The sequence below is a fragment of the Capra hircus genome, chromosome 17, assembly GCF_001704415.2.
Source record: "Capra hircus breed San Clemente chromosome 17, ASM170441v1, whole genome shotgun sequence".
NCBI lineage: Eukaryota > Metazoa > Chordata > Mammalia > Artiodactyla > Bovidae > Capra > Capra hircus.
Window position 1 is genome coordinate 18,821,329 of NC_030824.1, and position 17,144 is coordinate 18,838,472.

Genomic DNA, 17,144 nt, shown 5'->3' on the forward strand with positions numbered 1-17,144 from the left:
CCAGCGCGGGGCTGGGGGCCCGGGTCTCCCACTTTTCCGCGCACCGACCAGAAGGGCGGGCCGGGGCCTCCGGGAGCCGCCGCGTGCCCGGCCGGTGCGGGGAGGGGGGTCCCCGCCCCGAGCCCGCCCCCCCTGGGGTTCGCTGCGGCCCTGAGGAGGGGGCCCAGCCGCGCCGCCTTCCGGCCGGGCAGCCGAGACACTCACCCCGCTCTGCACGGCGCTGCTCCGTCCTCTTCGGCCGCGCTGGGCCGCCGCCGCCTCACGCGGCCCGGGAGACTCCGGCCCGGTGGCCCCGGCCCGGCCGGCTGCGCCCCGCGGCTCCACGCGCCGCCGCCGCCGCCAGCTGGCCCCGGGCGAGCGGCCGGGCTCCCGCGGGCATGCTCCCCGACCGTCGGCGGGCGGGCGGCGAGCGGGCGCACGTGCGGGCCGCCTCGGGTCTGGGCGCTCGGAGCGGGGGCCGCGGGCGGGGATGGAGGCGGCGGCCGGCCGGGCGCGGGGCCGGGCGCGCCCGCGGACCGGCCTGACAGCTCTACACGGCGGCGCCGCCGTGCCCCGCGCGCCCCAGCGGCCGCTGCTGCCCGTGCGCGCCGGGCCCGCCTCGCATTCCCTCACTCGGCGGTGGGCCTGCGCCTCCGTCAGGCCACGCGCGGAGCCGCCCGCCGCCTCCGCCCGCCCGCCCGCCGCGAGGGCCAGCCTCCGCCGAGAGAAACCCCGACAAACTTGGCCCGGCTCGGGCGTCAGGTCTGCGCTCGCCCGGGCGACCCCCGCAAAGGCCTGGAGGTCACTTCCATGAGGGGAGGCCCCGGCCCACGACCTCTTGGCCCTTTTAATACTGTGAGCCTCACTTGCCAGGAAACACTCTCCCCGCCGACCACCCCAACACTACCAGGGGAAAGGAGATTTACAGAAAAGGAAAAAAAAAAAAAAGGAAAGGAAAAATCGAGTCCTTTGGGAGTAAGATAACAAAATCAAGGGGAAGGAGCAGCGGAACACTAAGGAAGGCATTTGGAATGTGTGGGCAAACCAAAGGTAGTCAACGGAATTCCAGACCTTGACACCTGGTGCTTTTATCCGTTACCAACCCGATTTGCAGAAATAGAGGCAACCAGGAGTTCTCTCCTCAGGACACCAAATATGGTCTGGACCGAAAAATGAAAATGCTCTTTGGCAATCAGAAGGCGTGGCAGTAATAGTAGCCAGAGGGTAAGATCTAGCCCCTGACCTCAAGAAGGAACTGGCAGAGGATCAGAAATAGCTTCATCTTGATATTCTGACCAGACTGGACACTCCAGTTGGACCAAGAGGGTACTGAGTGCTATTTAAATCATGAAGTATATATTTAGATTAAGCAAGGATGGCTTTATCAAGATTTGAAGTAACTGAATTAAACAGGGCACACCCCAAACCTAGGAGTAGTTTACTTATCACTAAGTATCACTTTCTCAGGTTGAAAGGAGGCAGGGAGCCTTCCCCTTGGGAGGGCAAGTGTAAGGTGAAGTTAAAAGCAGCCCAAGATGCGTTCAGATCAAGTCAGAGAGGAACAACCCAGACCAAAGGCTGTCCAATCTCCTTGGACACTGAATGGGCCAACTCCTTCCCTCCACCAAGAGGCACCCTAAGACCCAGTAAAAGTTTCCAGCCCCAGCTGCTGTTCTGAGTAGGCCAGGGATTGAGTCATCATCTATCTCCTGCACAGGTGTCCTCCTTGCCTGAGAATCTGCGGAAGCCAAACTGGGTGACAGGTCCTTTCACTGCTACTTCTGCCTTGACCTTTACTTTTTTGATAAAGGTAAAAAAAAAAAAAGTTTTCAGAGCATATAGATTTCTGGAGTGAGGCTCTCTGCCTGTAGGCCAGTCAGAACAGAGGCCCTGGACAGCTGCCCTTGTAACCCTGCAGTACGTGCCCCCAAACCAGTAACTCAGAGGACTTAACACCATTAAAAACCAGAGCCCACAACTGGCCAGCAGGAATAAACACACTGATAGCACAGATGTTTGTATCCACAAATATTTATTCAGTGCCTGTATGCAAAGAGATGGTCCCTGCTCTTGCAGAGCTTACAATTTCATCACTCTAGCATCTGACTTGATTTAAAAACTGCAACAAGGACTGGTCTTTAATGTCAGCAGCACTACAGGAAGCAGACTTCTTACTGTATTGGTCATGGTTACAGTGAAATTGTGAATAAAATATTATCTTTGAAGTCTGTAGTCACAGCAATGACATGGCATATAATGTCCAGCAAATGCAAAGTTATGGCTTGATTCCTCCTATTTGAGAGGAGTCTATTGAAATAGAACACAAATCAGAAAGGGAAAGCCTAGTAACACAGGTCCTAAGAATACTGGTGTAGTTTATTATTAAACCGCCACAGAACTCTTGGCAAGGTGGGAAATTATTGCCTGCAAAATTGGTACAGTATAATTCATTTAATCAGACCTGCAAATTTCATAACCATGTACAATCACTTGTGATGGGTAAATACGATTTACCTTTGATTCCTAAAGGGCTTTAGATATGTATCGATATTTATTTTCTAAAGCTTCTTAAAGACTCACAGCACAAGTGGCACATAAAAATTTACTGAAAACTGCTTTTGAGATACCTAAAAATCAAAATGACAGAAATGTCTAACTTCTCAGAATTCAAATAGCATTCAGCCAAGCACCTGGCTTTTCCAAGTTAAAAAAAGAAACGAATTCTGGTTGCTTATCAAACTCCAAAAGCAAATCATAAACTTCATGTTAACTTTCAAACATTCAGTGGCATCCTCTTCCTTTATGTGGTCCTGCTTCACAGGCCAGCAATTTTAGAAGTCTAATTATGGAACATTCAAAGGAGCAATTATTTTTATTACATTGGCAATAATTTTTTTTAGCAAAACAGCTTATATCAAACAACCCCGAAATCACATTTAAGATTGCAGGGTATCTGAACTTACTACAGAGCTCATCAATTACTCATGGAAAACAAACAAACCAACCACCAGAGGGAAGCTCATTTAAACCCCGAGAAAGCTCATTTTTTGCAAAAAGATGGAGAGAACATCTTTGACCACCTAACGTATGTCAACCAGCCCAAGGCAGTTTTTAAGTCAATTGCTAGGGACATGGTCCACTTTTCTAAGAAAGCACTGAAATCACTACTTCAAAAGCCTATTTAATAACTCAGAATGAATCTGAAATATACTACTGATTGAAAATTTAAGAGACACCAGGCACTTTGCATATAATCTCCCACAACGGAAGGAAGCTTCTTATCTTTACATGGAGGAAAGCCTGAGCAGGGTGTGATCCAGGTTTGGCTCACCTGTCCCCTGTCCAGCTCCTACAGTCCTAGTGTGGATTAGTAGCTATATCCACTTGGCACCTTCAAGCAATCAAGCACATTCCTCCCTCAGGCGGTTCAGTGAAAGGAAGGCGGCAGGTCTGGGTGACAGGAGAGCAGTAACTCTATTTGAATTTTAAATGGCACTTCCTAGAAGTGGAAGATTCACTTAGTAAAAAAACCTAACTGCAGCCAGCAACTAAAGTATAGTTTACCTCCCTGGGATATAACAGTTGCTTTTTAAGGTTGTCACCTTTCCAGCTTTTAGGCTGTTTTTAAATAGAGTAGTTGTACGTTAAGCATTACTAAAAGGAAAGACAGTTGGAAGGATTTTCCTTGGTGTCCCTCTTCACAGGTATGGAGAGAAAAGAATTTTCTTTTAATTTCTGAAGTGACTGATACTTCCAGTTTATGACATGTCACAAATCAAATCACATGTTTCCTGAGAGGCACAGAAGACACTTTAATGGGGCTTAAATACTGGAATATGACTACTAAGAAGATAACTCCCTGGTAAGATAAAACTCTCATCTCTTCTGAAAGGGCAATTTCCTATTCTTTGGAATATAACAGACTTTACAATAAAAGCAGGGAACAATGAAACAGGCTAACAATTTTCAGGTGAGTTTTTAATGTCACGTATAGGACCATACTAAAGGGAGCATCACCTGTAAAGTCAATCCCTTTAAGTTTTGACACAGCTATACTGGAGATTGATTAAAATGAATGTTTTCTTCACTAGAACTAGGAGATTAAAAAGAAAGAAAGAAAGAAAGAAAAAAGACTAGAAAAAAATACTGGGAGTAAGGCACTTGATTCTGATGAGTAACTGATTAGCCAGAGGTCTTCAACAGGTTGCAGGAGGTGGGAGCAAAGGTTTGATTCATGGACAGGAAGGAACAGGAGAGGCAGCTGTCAGTGGGTTCCCCTTGCTGAGAACCCTCCACAACACTGAGCAGGGAGCCTGAGGAGGGAGCCAGGCCTGGAGCTCAGGCAGAGGAAGCTTTGGTGAAGGGTGCTCAAAGATTCTCTGAGATCCCTGCTCAAAGGCATACATAGACCCTAGTGGAATATCGGGTGGCTTGGCTCACCAAAACTACATGCTATTAAGAGCCACAGGGAGGAGGAGAAAAAGCTCAAAAGTAAACCAAACTTTAAAACCTGAATCAGTGGGAATTAGTGTTGAAAGTGTGGAATGAGTCTTGTTTATCAACACATACTGAGCTTGAGTGGGTACTGGGTTCTGACTGGCCACCAAACAAATGAGCAGCTGAGGAGCCCGGACCTTGACCAGCAGTCAGGACCTCTACCTGCCATACCTCTGGTCAGATCACAGCCTCTTGCCTACGTGGAAATTCTGAGAGCAGGAGGCACTGCCAAGGCAGTGGGCTACAGCCCCCCAGCAAGGCCAACTGAAAGGCACGGCGCTCTATCTAGACACATTACCTGTGCAGTAACAAGCAGCATAAGCTGCTCTGACCTCCACCTACTGTTCTTACAGCAGCTACAATGGAAGTGTATTCTTCACTGGGAGGGTGGGGGGATGGGGGGGGGATGGTGGAGAGATGTTAAAAACATCTTCCTGACAATCTGACATCTGAGGCCGTGTACACTGAGGAAACTGCTCTTACATCCTCACTGGGTGGTGGCCTGTATTTCATCAAAGCTTTTTATCATCTCACTGTCAAAGGTGGGACACAAGTTACATTCAGAAAGATGGGCAGAAAGCTACAGCTCTCCAACTGATTTTTTTCTAGAAAGTACTACATATATAACAAAATTAGAGATTTCTATCTCTAGCATTTTTCTTTCTTACAAATAAGAAAGCTTAAGGGAAACAGAATGAAATATTCTCACTTTCAGAGCTTTCCAATATTCCATTATTTCCAATGTTTCCATTATTAACTCTAATATTCAGTCTTAAGACACGTTTCAAACAGGAATTATCATTTAAAAAAAAATTCAACATAGCTAAATCTAGGGTATGCTTTTTTTTTGCATTCAGCATGTATTACTCTATCACTGTGGAAGCTCTTAAGCATTTATTTAAAAAAACTTAGAATCATATTCACAATGTAGAACAAGTTTATAAAACTGGTGTGCAAAGTTCATCATAAAAGGATAACACTATGTTTAGAAACAAAGCTGCCTCCCCTGTTATATTTCTTTATTCTTGATATAAACAGGAGACATATACTATTTAAAAATAATACTTTTTAAATAGTAAAATATACAAGAGGTTCCTGAGCATAACAAAAATATCTTGAAAATATGTGGCTATCTGAAGTATAAAATAGCAAGTGTAAAGAATAGCATGATTGTAAAACTACGTTTGAAGGCTTAGAAACAGTATAAAATAGTTTGCCTTTTTTGAGTGCATAATTATACATTAGTGCAAACAAAAATGTCTCAAAATTTAATGACTACAAATCTCAAAGATTTGCAGAGGTGCGCAAAACATGGAATTTCTTTAACGTCATGCGAACAGAACCCAGCTCTCGATTAATCTTCTCCAAACGATCTTCCAAGGCTTCCTGGGTGAAAATAAAGGAAAAAACTTAATCAGAATTCTACCAAGTTCACCAATTCTATAAGTATCACCAAAATGACCTCTCTTTCAGCAAATGAGCAAGTTTAAACATCAAAAATTAAAATTATTTTGGCTTTTATACAAATCATCTTTACATTATTTCATTTAAACTATAAACATAAATCACCATTTCAACCATTCAAGGTAACTGCTGAACTTTAAATATTCTCAATATGTTTGATACACTATGTGGGAATTATAGCAACAGCAACCCAGTTCTCTAGAAGGAGAGAATTATTTGACTCCGCTGAACTGAAAACAGTACAAGAGGAGCCCAGAAGGCTCTTCATACATTTCCCCAGAAAAAATGGACACATCTGATTGGTGCTGTAACCCACTTATATCAGAGAACTTTCTTCTGACCAAAATTTCTAGGTTAAAAAGGAAAAATGCGGGAGGAGAGCTTTCCAAGAAACAAGAGACTGTACAATGAATCAGAGTAACAACTGCTATTTTAAAATAAACACTACTACTGTTAAACAGTACCTGAAATATATATTCACCACTTTATGTATTTTATTCAGTACTAACTCCAATGGTATCCTGAAATAAAACCTAAAAATTTTCTCTTCAACAACTTTCACTGTAAGAAATTAACAGTTCATTTTTAGAATATTCAGAAGATAGAAGAGCAAAAAGTAACAACCACGGTTCCTGTTTCCTGTTTTTAATGTATACAGAAACATCATTTTTAAGAAAAAAAATCAAACACTTCTTTAGAATGTTTTTCAATTTAACTTTTCTTGTTATGGAATATCCTTTATGAGATCATTTTAAATTAAATATATATTCTGAAACATGTCTCTACACATACCTAAAATACTGCCTTAGGAATCATTCCCTCAAGTAAAAACGCTAAGTCCAAAAAATTGTATAATTTTAAAGCTTTGGATACATGTCAAGCTGAATTCCAGGAAGTCTGTGACACTTTCTCCTTACTCAGTGTTGAAGGATAAGCTTTTCCCTAGCCCAGCTATCACTGTTTTTTTTTTTCACCTGCCAATGTAAGAGCTTAAAAATGATGCATGCACACGTGTGTGTGCTCAGTTGTGTCCAAGTCTTTGCAACCCTATGGACTGGAACCCACCAGGCTCCTTTGTCCATGGGATTCTCCAGCAAGAATACTGGAGTGTGTTGTCATTTCCTTCTCCAGATTTTTCCCACCCGGGTTATCAAATCCATGGCTCCTGCGGCTCCTGCACTGGCAGGCATTTTCTTCACCCCTGAGCCTCCTGGAAAGCCTTAAAAATTATGCTTTTGTTTAAATGTGTGTTTGTTTTTTTTAAACTCATTAGTGAGGTGGAGCATTTTTCATCTTTTTTTGCCCTTTTTAAACTTACGAATCCTACACAAGCATCCTCAGCCTTTTTTGTGTGTGTGGTTGCCCTTTGTCTTCTTACTATATTCAAACAGCTTTGACATACATGACTGGAAACTAAGGCCCTTAAAAAAAGTCTTATTTTAAGAGCTTGTTGGGACTTCTCTGGTGGCTCAGTGGTAAAGAATCTGCCTGCCAATGAAGGAGACACAAGTTTGATCCCTGATCCAGGAAGATCCCACATGCTGCAAAGCAACTAAGCCAGTATGCCACAACTCTTGAGCCTGTGCTCCAGAGCCAGGGAGCCACAACTGCTGAGCCCACGTGCCACAACTATAGAAGTACGCACGCTCTACAGCCTGTCTGCAACAAGAGAAGTCACCACAACAAGAAGCCCACACACCATCACTCAAGAAAAGTCCACAGCGAAGCAGCGAAGACCCAACATAGCCAAAAATAAAAATAAATAAGATTATAAGGAGTTTGGGCCTGCCTGATAGCTCAGTTGGTAAAGAATCCAATCCCTGGGTCGGGAAGATCCGCCGGAGAAGGGATAGGCTACCCACTCCAGGATTTGTGGGCTTCCCTTGTGGCTCAGCTGGTAAAGAATCCGCCTGCAATGCGGGAGACCTGGGTTTAATCCCTGGGTTGGGAAGATCCCCTGGAGAAGGGAAAGGCTACCCAATCCAGTATTCTGGCCTGGAGAATTCCATGGACCAGTCAATGGGGTTGCAAAGAGTCGGATACGACTGAGTGACTTTCACTTCACTTCGTAAAGAGCTTAAAATCATCATTATGTAAACATATAAGCATATGTAAACATATATGGAACCAAATGTTTCAGATACATTTAGAATTAGAGAACCAACAAATTCTTCTTCTGCCTTCCCAATAAACTGCCTTATTTATTTATTTTTGGCTGCACTTTGTGACTTGTGGGATCTGGGACCAGGATCAAACAAAAACATGTGCTGCCTGCAGGGGAATCACAGAGTCCTAACCACTAGACCACCAGGAAATTTCTCAGTAAACTACTTAAAAATGAGTTTCATGTGTTGAGTCTTATCAATTATTAAATAAAAACTTTCAGAGCAACAAAGACAATGAAAGAAAGTCAGAGATAAAAGAGACGTTAAAGATAATGAAGAACCCATGTGGGATCTTCCTGGACTGGGGATCGAACTCATATGTCTCCGTCACTGGCAGGCAGATTCTTTACCACTGAGCCACCAGGGAAGTCCCAACAAGCTCTTAAAATAAGACTTTTAAAGGGCCTTCGTTTCCGGTCACGTATGTCAAAACTGCTTCAATATAGTGAGAAGACAAAGGGCAACAAAAGAAAAGGGCTGAGAATGCTCGTGTAGGATCCATAAGTACAAACCTAGAAGAAGACCTCTTCTATGTGTCTCTCTTTCCTTCTGGTATCACAGATTGATCTGAGAATGAACTTTTCCTGAAATTAAGGCACTCAATATGCCAGCAAATTTGGAAAACTCAGCCGTGGCCACAGGACTGGAAAAGGTCAGTTTTCATTCCAATTGCAAAGGAAATGCAAAAGAATGCTCAAACTACCGCACAATTGCACTCATCTCACATGCTAGTAAAGTAATGCTCAAAATTCTCCAAGCCAGGCTTCAGCAATACATGAACCGTGAACTCCCTGATGTTCAAGCTGGTTTTAGAAAAGGCAGAGGAACCAGAGATCAAATTGCCAACATCCACTGGATCATGGAAAAAGCAAGAGAGTTCCAGAAAAACATCTATTTCTGCTATATTGACTATGCCAAAGCCTTTGACTGTGTGGATCACAATAAACTGTGGAAAATTCTGAAAGAGATGGGAATACCAGACCACCTAACCTACCTCTTGAGAAATCTGGTCAGGAAGCAACAGTTGGAATTGGACATGGAACAACAGACTGGTTCCAAATAGGAAAAGGAGTACATCAAGGCTGTATATTGTCACCCTGCTTATTCAACTTATATGCAGAGTACATCATGAGAAACGCTGGACTGGAAGAAACACAAGCTGGAATCAAGATTGCTGGGAGAAATATCTATAACCTCAGATATGCAGATGACACCACCCTTATGGTAGAAAGTGAAGAGGGGCTAAAAAGCCTCTTGATGAAAGTGAAAGAGGAGAGTGAAAAAGTTGACTTAAAGCTCAACATTCAGAAAACGAAGATCATGCCATCCGGTACCAGCACTTCATGGGAAATAGATGGGGAAACAGTGGAAACAGTGTCAGACTTTATTTTTTGGGGCTCCAAAATCACTGCAGATGGTGAATGCAGCCATGAAATTAAAAGACGCTTACCCCTTGGAAGAAAAGTTATGACCAACCTAGATAGCATATTCAAAAGCAAAGACATTACTTTGCCGACTAAGGTCCGTCTAGTCAAGGCTATGGTTTTTCCTGTGGTCATGTATGGATGTGAGAGTTGGACTGTGAAGAAGGCTGAGCACCGAAGAATCGATGGTTTTGAACTGTGGTGTTGGAGAAGACTCTTGAGAGTCCCTTGGACTGCAAGGAGATCCAACCAGTCCATTCTGAAGGAGATCAGCCCTGGGATTTCTTTGGAAGGAATGATGCTAAAGCTGAAACTCCAGTACTTTGGCCACCTCATGCGAAGAGTTGACTCATTGGAAAAGACTCTGATGCTGGGAGGGACTGGGGGCAGGAGAAGAAGGGGATGACTGAGGATGAGATGGCTGGATGGCATCACGGGCTCGATGGACGTGAGTCTGAGTGAACTCAGGGAGATGGTGATGGATAGGGAGGCCTGGCGTGCTGCGATTCATGGGGTCGCAAAGAGTCGGACACGACTGAGCGACTGAACTGACTGACTAAAGGCACTGAAAAGCCAAAGCATTCCGTTATATGAGACACAGCACTGATGTGATGTTTAAAATGTTACAAAAAGAGATTTAAAATGTCCCATGGCTTCATGCATTTTATTGGTAATTCTCTTTGAAAAGCAACTAAAAGAAAGGCACACGGGCCATTTCACCTGCACCATCTCCTGCTCAATAATGGAATCACATCTCTCTTTTTAACCTCACATCTATTCCAGTTGCAAAGTGCCACTGTTTTACACGTTTACTAAATGGAAAGAGATTCAGAAATAATTTGCAATTTGGGGAGGAAAAAACAAAACACAAAAGGAGAGATTTCATGTGAGAGCCTTAACAATGCAGAAATCTGTTAACAGACATCTTGCCATTTGCTCCCAAGTTAGTTTCTTGAAAACATGATGGCATGAATGCCTTTTTCTTATAAGTATCAAGTAAAATCACTTTGTTCCTGAAAACTAGCATCAAGTTATAAAATATGCTGTCATTACCAAACACTTCCCATAAAGGCTAAAAGTTCTGATTGACTGTTTCAGTGTGCCTAAAAACTGACATTAAAGAACCACTGTGGAGGCTGTGCGGACTTCCCTGGTGGCCCAGTGGTTAAGAATCCGCCTGCCAACGCAGGGGACACAGGTTTGATCCCTGGTCCGGGAACTTTGGATCCCACATGCCTCAGGGCAACTAAACCCATGTGCCATAACTACTGAGCCCTCGCTCTAGAGCCCACGCTCTGCAGCAAGAGAGACCAGCGAAAGGAGAAGCCCACGCGCCACAACTAGAGAAAGCCCGCACACAGCCAGCAGCAACCCAGCACAGCCATAAGGAAGTCAATAAACACTTTTTCTAAATTAGAAGAAAAAAAATCCTCATGGTTAAAAGGAGCACTGACTAGCATCAGGCCTCCAAAGCAGATTCAAGCTAAGACACGTCACCTGATTTAATCTCGTCTGCAAAGTGACTCGTCCTCCAGTAGACGGCATTCGGCTTAGTGCTGCCTCAATCTGGTAACAAACAGAAAAAAAAAGTCTAAATAAAAACAGGGGAATTCTAATTATTGGCAAGGATGTTTATAACAGGATGGAGAGAAAAGACTTCAGCCTAGTATTTTCTTGTCCATCTCGACTTCACCCAAGTTCCCTCTGACACAATTAGTAACGACAGCTCGGTTCACACGCGTTTCCAGTACAGTTTTGTATGGCATCAACAGTAACTTCCTGCGTTTGACTCAATAATTCCCTTCTGACTGTTCCTCAGACATATGTACTAAGTTCAGATAAAGATTTAAAACTTTTTTTTGTTTGTTTGTTTTTACCTGGTCTTTTTCTTTTGTAAGTTCATCAAAAAACCGTTCCGTTTCAGCTAGGGTCCTTATCTTTGCTGTATACTCAAAATTGTTACCCTGTGGTGCTGTGGAGAGGGGCTGACACTGTTCATAGCTAACTGACTTGTTCTTCTCCCAGGCTGGTCTCACAGAGACTTTCTTCGCTCCATTTGGCAACGGTTCGGGGGAAGAGCTATGATTAACATGGATGTCAGTGGCTTTTTCTGAGTATTTTTTTTCTGCCAGAAAAAAAAGAAATTTCTTCCTTATCAACTCTTCTCAGAGAGCATGTACATACTAAATATGCTACCCAACTTCACTTTCTGGAAATGGCTGCTACACGGTCAAAAAAATGTAATGAAAAGAAAATATGTAATCAATCATATATACTCAGCTTTTTCTCCTCAGAATTCTAAAAACCTTTCCCTCAGTCTGACAATCTTCACATTTCCCCTAAATAAACGTATGCAAACTTTCTGTAAACTTGAAGCAAAAAGAGTTTAAAAAATAAGCAACACATTTAGTGGCCATATATCAACATTACAGAGTTAGCATTTTAAGGGCCTGCGCAAGCAATTTCACGTATATTATTTTACAACTTTATCTAAAACGGAAAGTACAATTGAGAAAAAGGAAAAAACATCCAAAGCCTAAGTTGTATATAAGTTATAGAACATAAAAAACTGAACAGTATGGCCCTGGTAATTAAACATTAACATCCCCTGACCTCAGTTCCCAACTTTCCAATGAGGATAACACAAACAATATGAGTATCAAAAATGCTTATTTTTAGAGACCCTTGGGTAAAAAAAATTTAAGTGCAGGCTATAATGACATCTAGAGCCTTGAAACCAGAAACTCACAAAATGAATGAGTAAAACCATAATGAATAATTTTTTAGGAAAAGATACCTTCCGAGTCATCTAGAGGAAGAAACTGGAGTTGTTTCCTTGGATTGGAACGTTGTACAGTAGACACAGGAACAGTATCTAAATCATCCAAAAGTATATCAAATCTATTGAATGAAGCAAGTTTTACTTGTGAGAAAAAAATGTTAACCGACGTTCCCTATTCTCCACTAGACAGATGAGCTGGCATCCAAGTTAACTCACATATTTACATATTTTTTAAGAGAGAAAGGTGGTCATATATTTTTTAAAACTTAAATTTAAATAATATTTTCTAACACAAAACTATATTTACATGCTGGTGACTTAAAGCATTTACTAATACATGATCTCATCTGATCTTTGTTAACAAGCATATGAAATAAGCAGGTAGGCATTATTATCCCTGTTTTATAGAAGAGGAAACTGAGGTTCAATGTGCTTCATTAATTTTCCCCAACAGCCTGACAGAGCTGGGCCACCAGCTCTCGTGTCTTAGGCGTCAGTGGTCATTTCCCACCACAGTACACACTGCAGACCACCCTTCAGAGAGAACAGCCTTCTCAGAGCACAAACTGATGTTCAGTGCCAGGGCCACACCAGGACAGCCCACTTTCTTGTACAAACGGCCCCCAGTTTTCCTGATACCTTAAACCTTTTTAGGAAAACAAAGAATTATTCTATATCCAAAAGCTGGAAGGGGTTCTGAGGCAGTATTTAAATTTTATAGTAGCCAGTTTACATAGTTAAAAACTGTTTTCATGTATTATAGTACTTTTTTATTTTTAGTAAGGCGTTTATTTAAATGATTTAAATCCACAGAATCCCCACTGACAACTGAAAAATTAGTGATGGCTAGACGTAACAGGTGATATTAAAAAAAAAAAATCAATTTTATACATATTTTATTCTACAGTTTTAGAGAACTTACCGAATCGGGCTGCTTTCATTTTTGCTAAGTAGATGACTAAATCCTGGGGACAAATTTTCTTTAGGGGATCGCTTTGGACTATACGCCACGGTCACTGGTGTTAACATAATCTCTCTTTTTGCTACAGAGGAAAATGAAGAGGGGACAGTCTTTTCCTTCTACGTATGGGCTATGTTGGCAGAACTCAGAAAAGTACTGAAAGAAAAACTAACTTTAAAAAGAATACATTTTCACTGTAAAACTTTTTGAAAGATAAACAAGAGTATACAAAATTAGAACAATTCATACTTCTAACTATCTAGAGGAAACCACTGGCCACAGTTACTCTATCAGACTGTCGTTCCAGTGCTCCATCTCAAAACTGGTTTTTCAGGATTTTAGAAGTCGACTGGAAATAAGATGGAAACACCAGTGCACCTATGAACAGTTCTAAGAGCACAGTCATATATGAATTTCTTCAGCTGCTTACGAAAATAGAAACTAAGGATACAGAAATCCAATGCTTAACTTTAAAATCATACTTGCAACTGGCTAAAGAAAATGCTGAGTCACTTTAGGTAACTACATGAAAAAAAAAAAAAAACACAGCTTTATTTCAGGCTAGCTTAATTTGTTTGAACTAATAATTAGTCAGCCAAAAATATTTGAGTTTGACTCAAAAACTGAAGTGGTATTAGTTGTAAAACATTTGTGGGACACACATAAAAATCTCACATTGATGAACGGTGAGAATTTCTTCTGTTATGGCCATAGTAACTGTGCAATCAGACAGTGTTACTGAACAAGATGGCATTTAGAGATTCGGTGTTCAGAGCACTACTAGGTGCGAGGAAGAGCATAAGGGAGGCAGAAAACATCAATGTGTACAGCTCAGATGTCACTCTTCCAAGCCCAAGACAGAAACCTCTAACCCTTACTTGGAGTACTCGATTTACGATTTGAAGGTGGCAAAGATGATGATCTCTGTGAAGCAGAATTAAACCTCTTTTGTCTTTGCTGGGCACCTTTCTCTGGGGACCGACTTGCACTGACTGAAGAGTCAGCTGGCCGAGGATTCACCAATTCTGTAACAGAAAAATGTAAAAAACAAAACTAGCTTCAGTTATCTGCCTTCATCAACAGATGGTTACACAAAGCAAGCAATTCTTCTATCTATATTATAATGATTATTTGCAAATGCACCACATTACAATGAAAATGCTTGATGAAAAAACAATGTGGGATTTTTCAAGAGAGTTTATTTTTAGAAAACAGGTCACTAATTTATTTACTAGGGGATACTGCTTAGGAAATGCAACGCCGAAGATCTTAATGACATGATTAGCAGGCCTGACCAAATAAGCGCCAGAGAAAGTACAAGTGCCTGAACCTGTGAAACACACTTCAAGTATTAAACACACTTCTTGGGCTTCCCTGGTGGCTCAGTGGTAAAGAATCTGCCTGCCAATGCAGGAGACACGGGTGCAGTCCCTGATCTGGGAAGATCCCACATGCTGTGGAGCAAATAAGCTTGAGCGCCTCAACTATAGCCTGATATAGAGCCCAGGAGCTCTAACTACTGAGCCCACCTGCTGCAGCTAAGGAAGCCCACACACCCTAGAGCCTGCTCTCCATAAGAGAAGCCCCTGCAGGGAGAAGAACAGCCACAACAGAGTAACCCCTGCTGGCGGCAACTAGAAAGAAGCCTGTGTGCAACTAAGACCCAGCACAGCCAAAAGTAAACAAAGTTATTAATAAACAGACCTCTTGTCCTACTGACAGATGCTCAGTAAGCAAGAAAGGGAGCGTAGCAAATGTTACATCTCACTTCACGAACTCCAAATGTCTGCTTTAACTTTCTGATGTGTGCAAATAAGACAAACTGAGGTAGAAAGTTCCAAATACTCTTAAGAATGTCACAGGAATCTTTAATAACCGAGACTAATATGTCATTTACTTTGTATAAAAGGGATGTATGTAACAACAATGACACATTAACAACTAGGATTCAACTGTCTGAAATAGGGCTGAAGCAGCAGGAAAACAAATTTAACTTTTTATTTCATTACTTGGGGCATTTCATTTTAAGAAGGTATATAGTTGGGGTAGAAAGGGGGAGGAGATCTATGTATGCATCTATATTTCTATCAGACAGGGAATAAAATACTTACTATTCGAGGTATCCTCCTTCTCTGTCTGTGTGCCCCAACTTTTAAATACTTTTTCTTCATCAAGTGCTTTTAAAGCTTTCATGATTGGTGTGTCTAAAGTCTCTCTCTGCTTTTTTATCAATAAACTTGGTGAACTTCCAGGTGAAAGATCCTTTTCCAGAGCAGAATGGTACCTTAAATAGTAATTACAAGACACACAGTGCTATGACCTGAATATTTCCTGTCTCCCCAAAATTATGTTGAATGAGATTCTTATGATGAATTCTTATTCTCAATGTGATGGTGTGTATGTCAGGGGCGGGGAGGTAGGGTCTTGAAGGTGATTAGGTTTTGATGATAACGTGAGAGTGAAGCCCCTATGCTGGGGTTAATACCTTTATAAAAAGAGGAAGAGATACCTTGATCTCTCCCTCCACATATGCACCAAGGAAAGGCCACGTGAGGACAGAATCTGGCCCAGCCATGCTGGCACCCTGATCTCAGACTGCCCACCTCCAGAGCTGTAGAAAGTAACCGTTTGTTGTTTAAGCCACCCAGTCAAGGGTAATCTGTTGTAACAGCCTGAACTAAGATGGTTTACTGGGATTATTACTAGACTAGAGGAATAAAATGAGGGTTGATAGTTATACTCCACAATGAATACGTATGCTTTTCAATACAAGTCAATAAAACTGAACCTGTTGTATAAGACCATTGTTTCTCAATCCTTTTCATAGCCTAGCGCATGCTGTTGTTTAGCTGTGAAGTCGTGTCTGCCTCTCTTGTGACAGCATAGACTGTAGCCCACCAGGCTCCACTGTCCATGGGATTTCCCAGGCAAGAACACTGGAGTGCATTGCCACGCCCTTCTCCAGGGGATCTTCCTGACCCAGGGATCGAACCAGCATCTCCTGCATTAGCAGGTGGGTTCTTAACCACTGAGCCACCATGGAAGCACTCAGAGAAACAGAATATTTATATGGCACTCTGGAGGAAACGAATGAGGTTGCTTCTGGAGGCTCCGGTGATCCACAGGGTGAGGATCAACCTCGTGTCCTAACTGCAAGCCCATGCACAGAGCACACGGCTATGCCAGGGGCACAAGTGCAGAGGCTCTGCAGCACCTCTGAAAGTAAAATTTCCTAAAAGCACTAGCCTTTCAAAGTAAAAGAAAAATCAGATCCTCAAAATTAAGACATGAAAGGAACAAGGAGATGGCTCTTTAAACCTTCCTAAACTTTGAAAGGCAAATGAAATCTCTAAGAAAAGCTAAGAGTGCCTAAATGAGATCTTCGCTGGAGCTGTCTCACCTAGGAAGGCAGGTCTCCTCCGGCTGGCTGTCCACCTTGGTGTCCAGGGGCTGCCCAGTGAAGATGGAATGCTCCGCTCCCGGGATCAGCCACTTCCTCCGGCTGACGTCTGAGCCTGCCAGCGTGCTGCGAGAATGAGAAGTGTGCTCAGACGCTGCAAGCTCTGAGCTCTGGTTTAGACTGAGCACAGACAGCAAACAACCTGCTCTCAAATACTCTTTCCACATTTACCCAGGGATTGAAAGACTGCATAGAACAATCTTATCATTGTAGCTAGATGAACTCTATTTGAAGGTTTTCGGTTCCAACTGAATTGCTCTTCTTGGTCTCGGAAGAACAAGACAAATAAATCTTTGACAAATCAACGCATAGTTTAGACAAAACATTTAGCTCACACCTACAAAATTTCATAATTTGTGAATGTCTTGAACTAAATCTAGCCTCAAGATTTGGTGCATTCACGTGCACACAG

At 42.5% G+C, this 17,144-nt stretch overlaps 2 protein-coding genes across 8 annotated transcripts in view; both read right to left on the reverse strand.

Moving 5' to 3' along the window:
- Positions 1-313, reverse strand: part of PITPNM2 (phosphatidylinositol transfer protein membrane associated 2) — a 158,666-nt gene extending 158,353 nt beyond the window's left edge. For all 3 annotated transcript variants that reach the window (XM_018061340.1, XM_018061339.1, XM_018061337.1), the window contains exon 1: positions 205-313. The gene's annotated coding sequence lies outside the window, so the exon portion shown is untranslated. The remainder of the gene's footprint in view (positions 1-204) is intronic.
- MPHOSPH9 (M-phase phosphoprotein 9) overlaps positions 1,995-17,144 on the reverse strand; it is a 58,728-nt gene continuing 43,578 nt past the window's right edge. For 4 of the 5 annotated variants that reach the window (XM_005691373.3, XM_018061348.1, XM_018061349.1 and 1 more), the window contains 8 exons: positions 16,673-16,798; positions 15,384-15,556; positions 14,151-14,297; positions 13,234-13,354; positions 12,327-12,430; positions 11,407-11,654; positions 11,027-11,095; positions 1,995-5,862 (listed from right to left, as the gene is read on the reverse strand). In XM_005691373.3, the coding sequence (XP_005691430.2) occupies positions 5,761-5,862; positions 11,027-11,095; positions 11,407-11,654; positions 12,327-12,430; positions 13,234-13,354; positions 14,151-14,297; positions 15,384-15,556; positions 16,673-16,798 (1,090 nt within the window). In that variant the 3' untranslated portion in view covers positions 1,995-5,760. Of the gene's footprint in view, positions 5,863-11,026; positions 11,096-11,406; positions 11,655-12,326; positions 12,431-13,233; positions 13,355-14,150; positions 14,298-15,383; positions 15,557-16,672; positions 16,799-17,144 lie in introns of those variants that run through there. The other variant, XM_018061351.1, reaches the window with a different exon arrangement.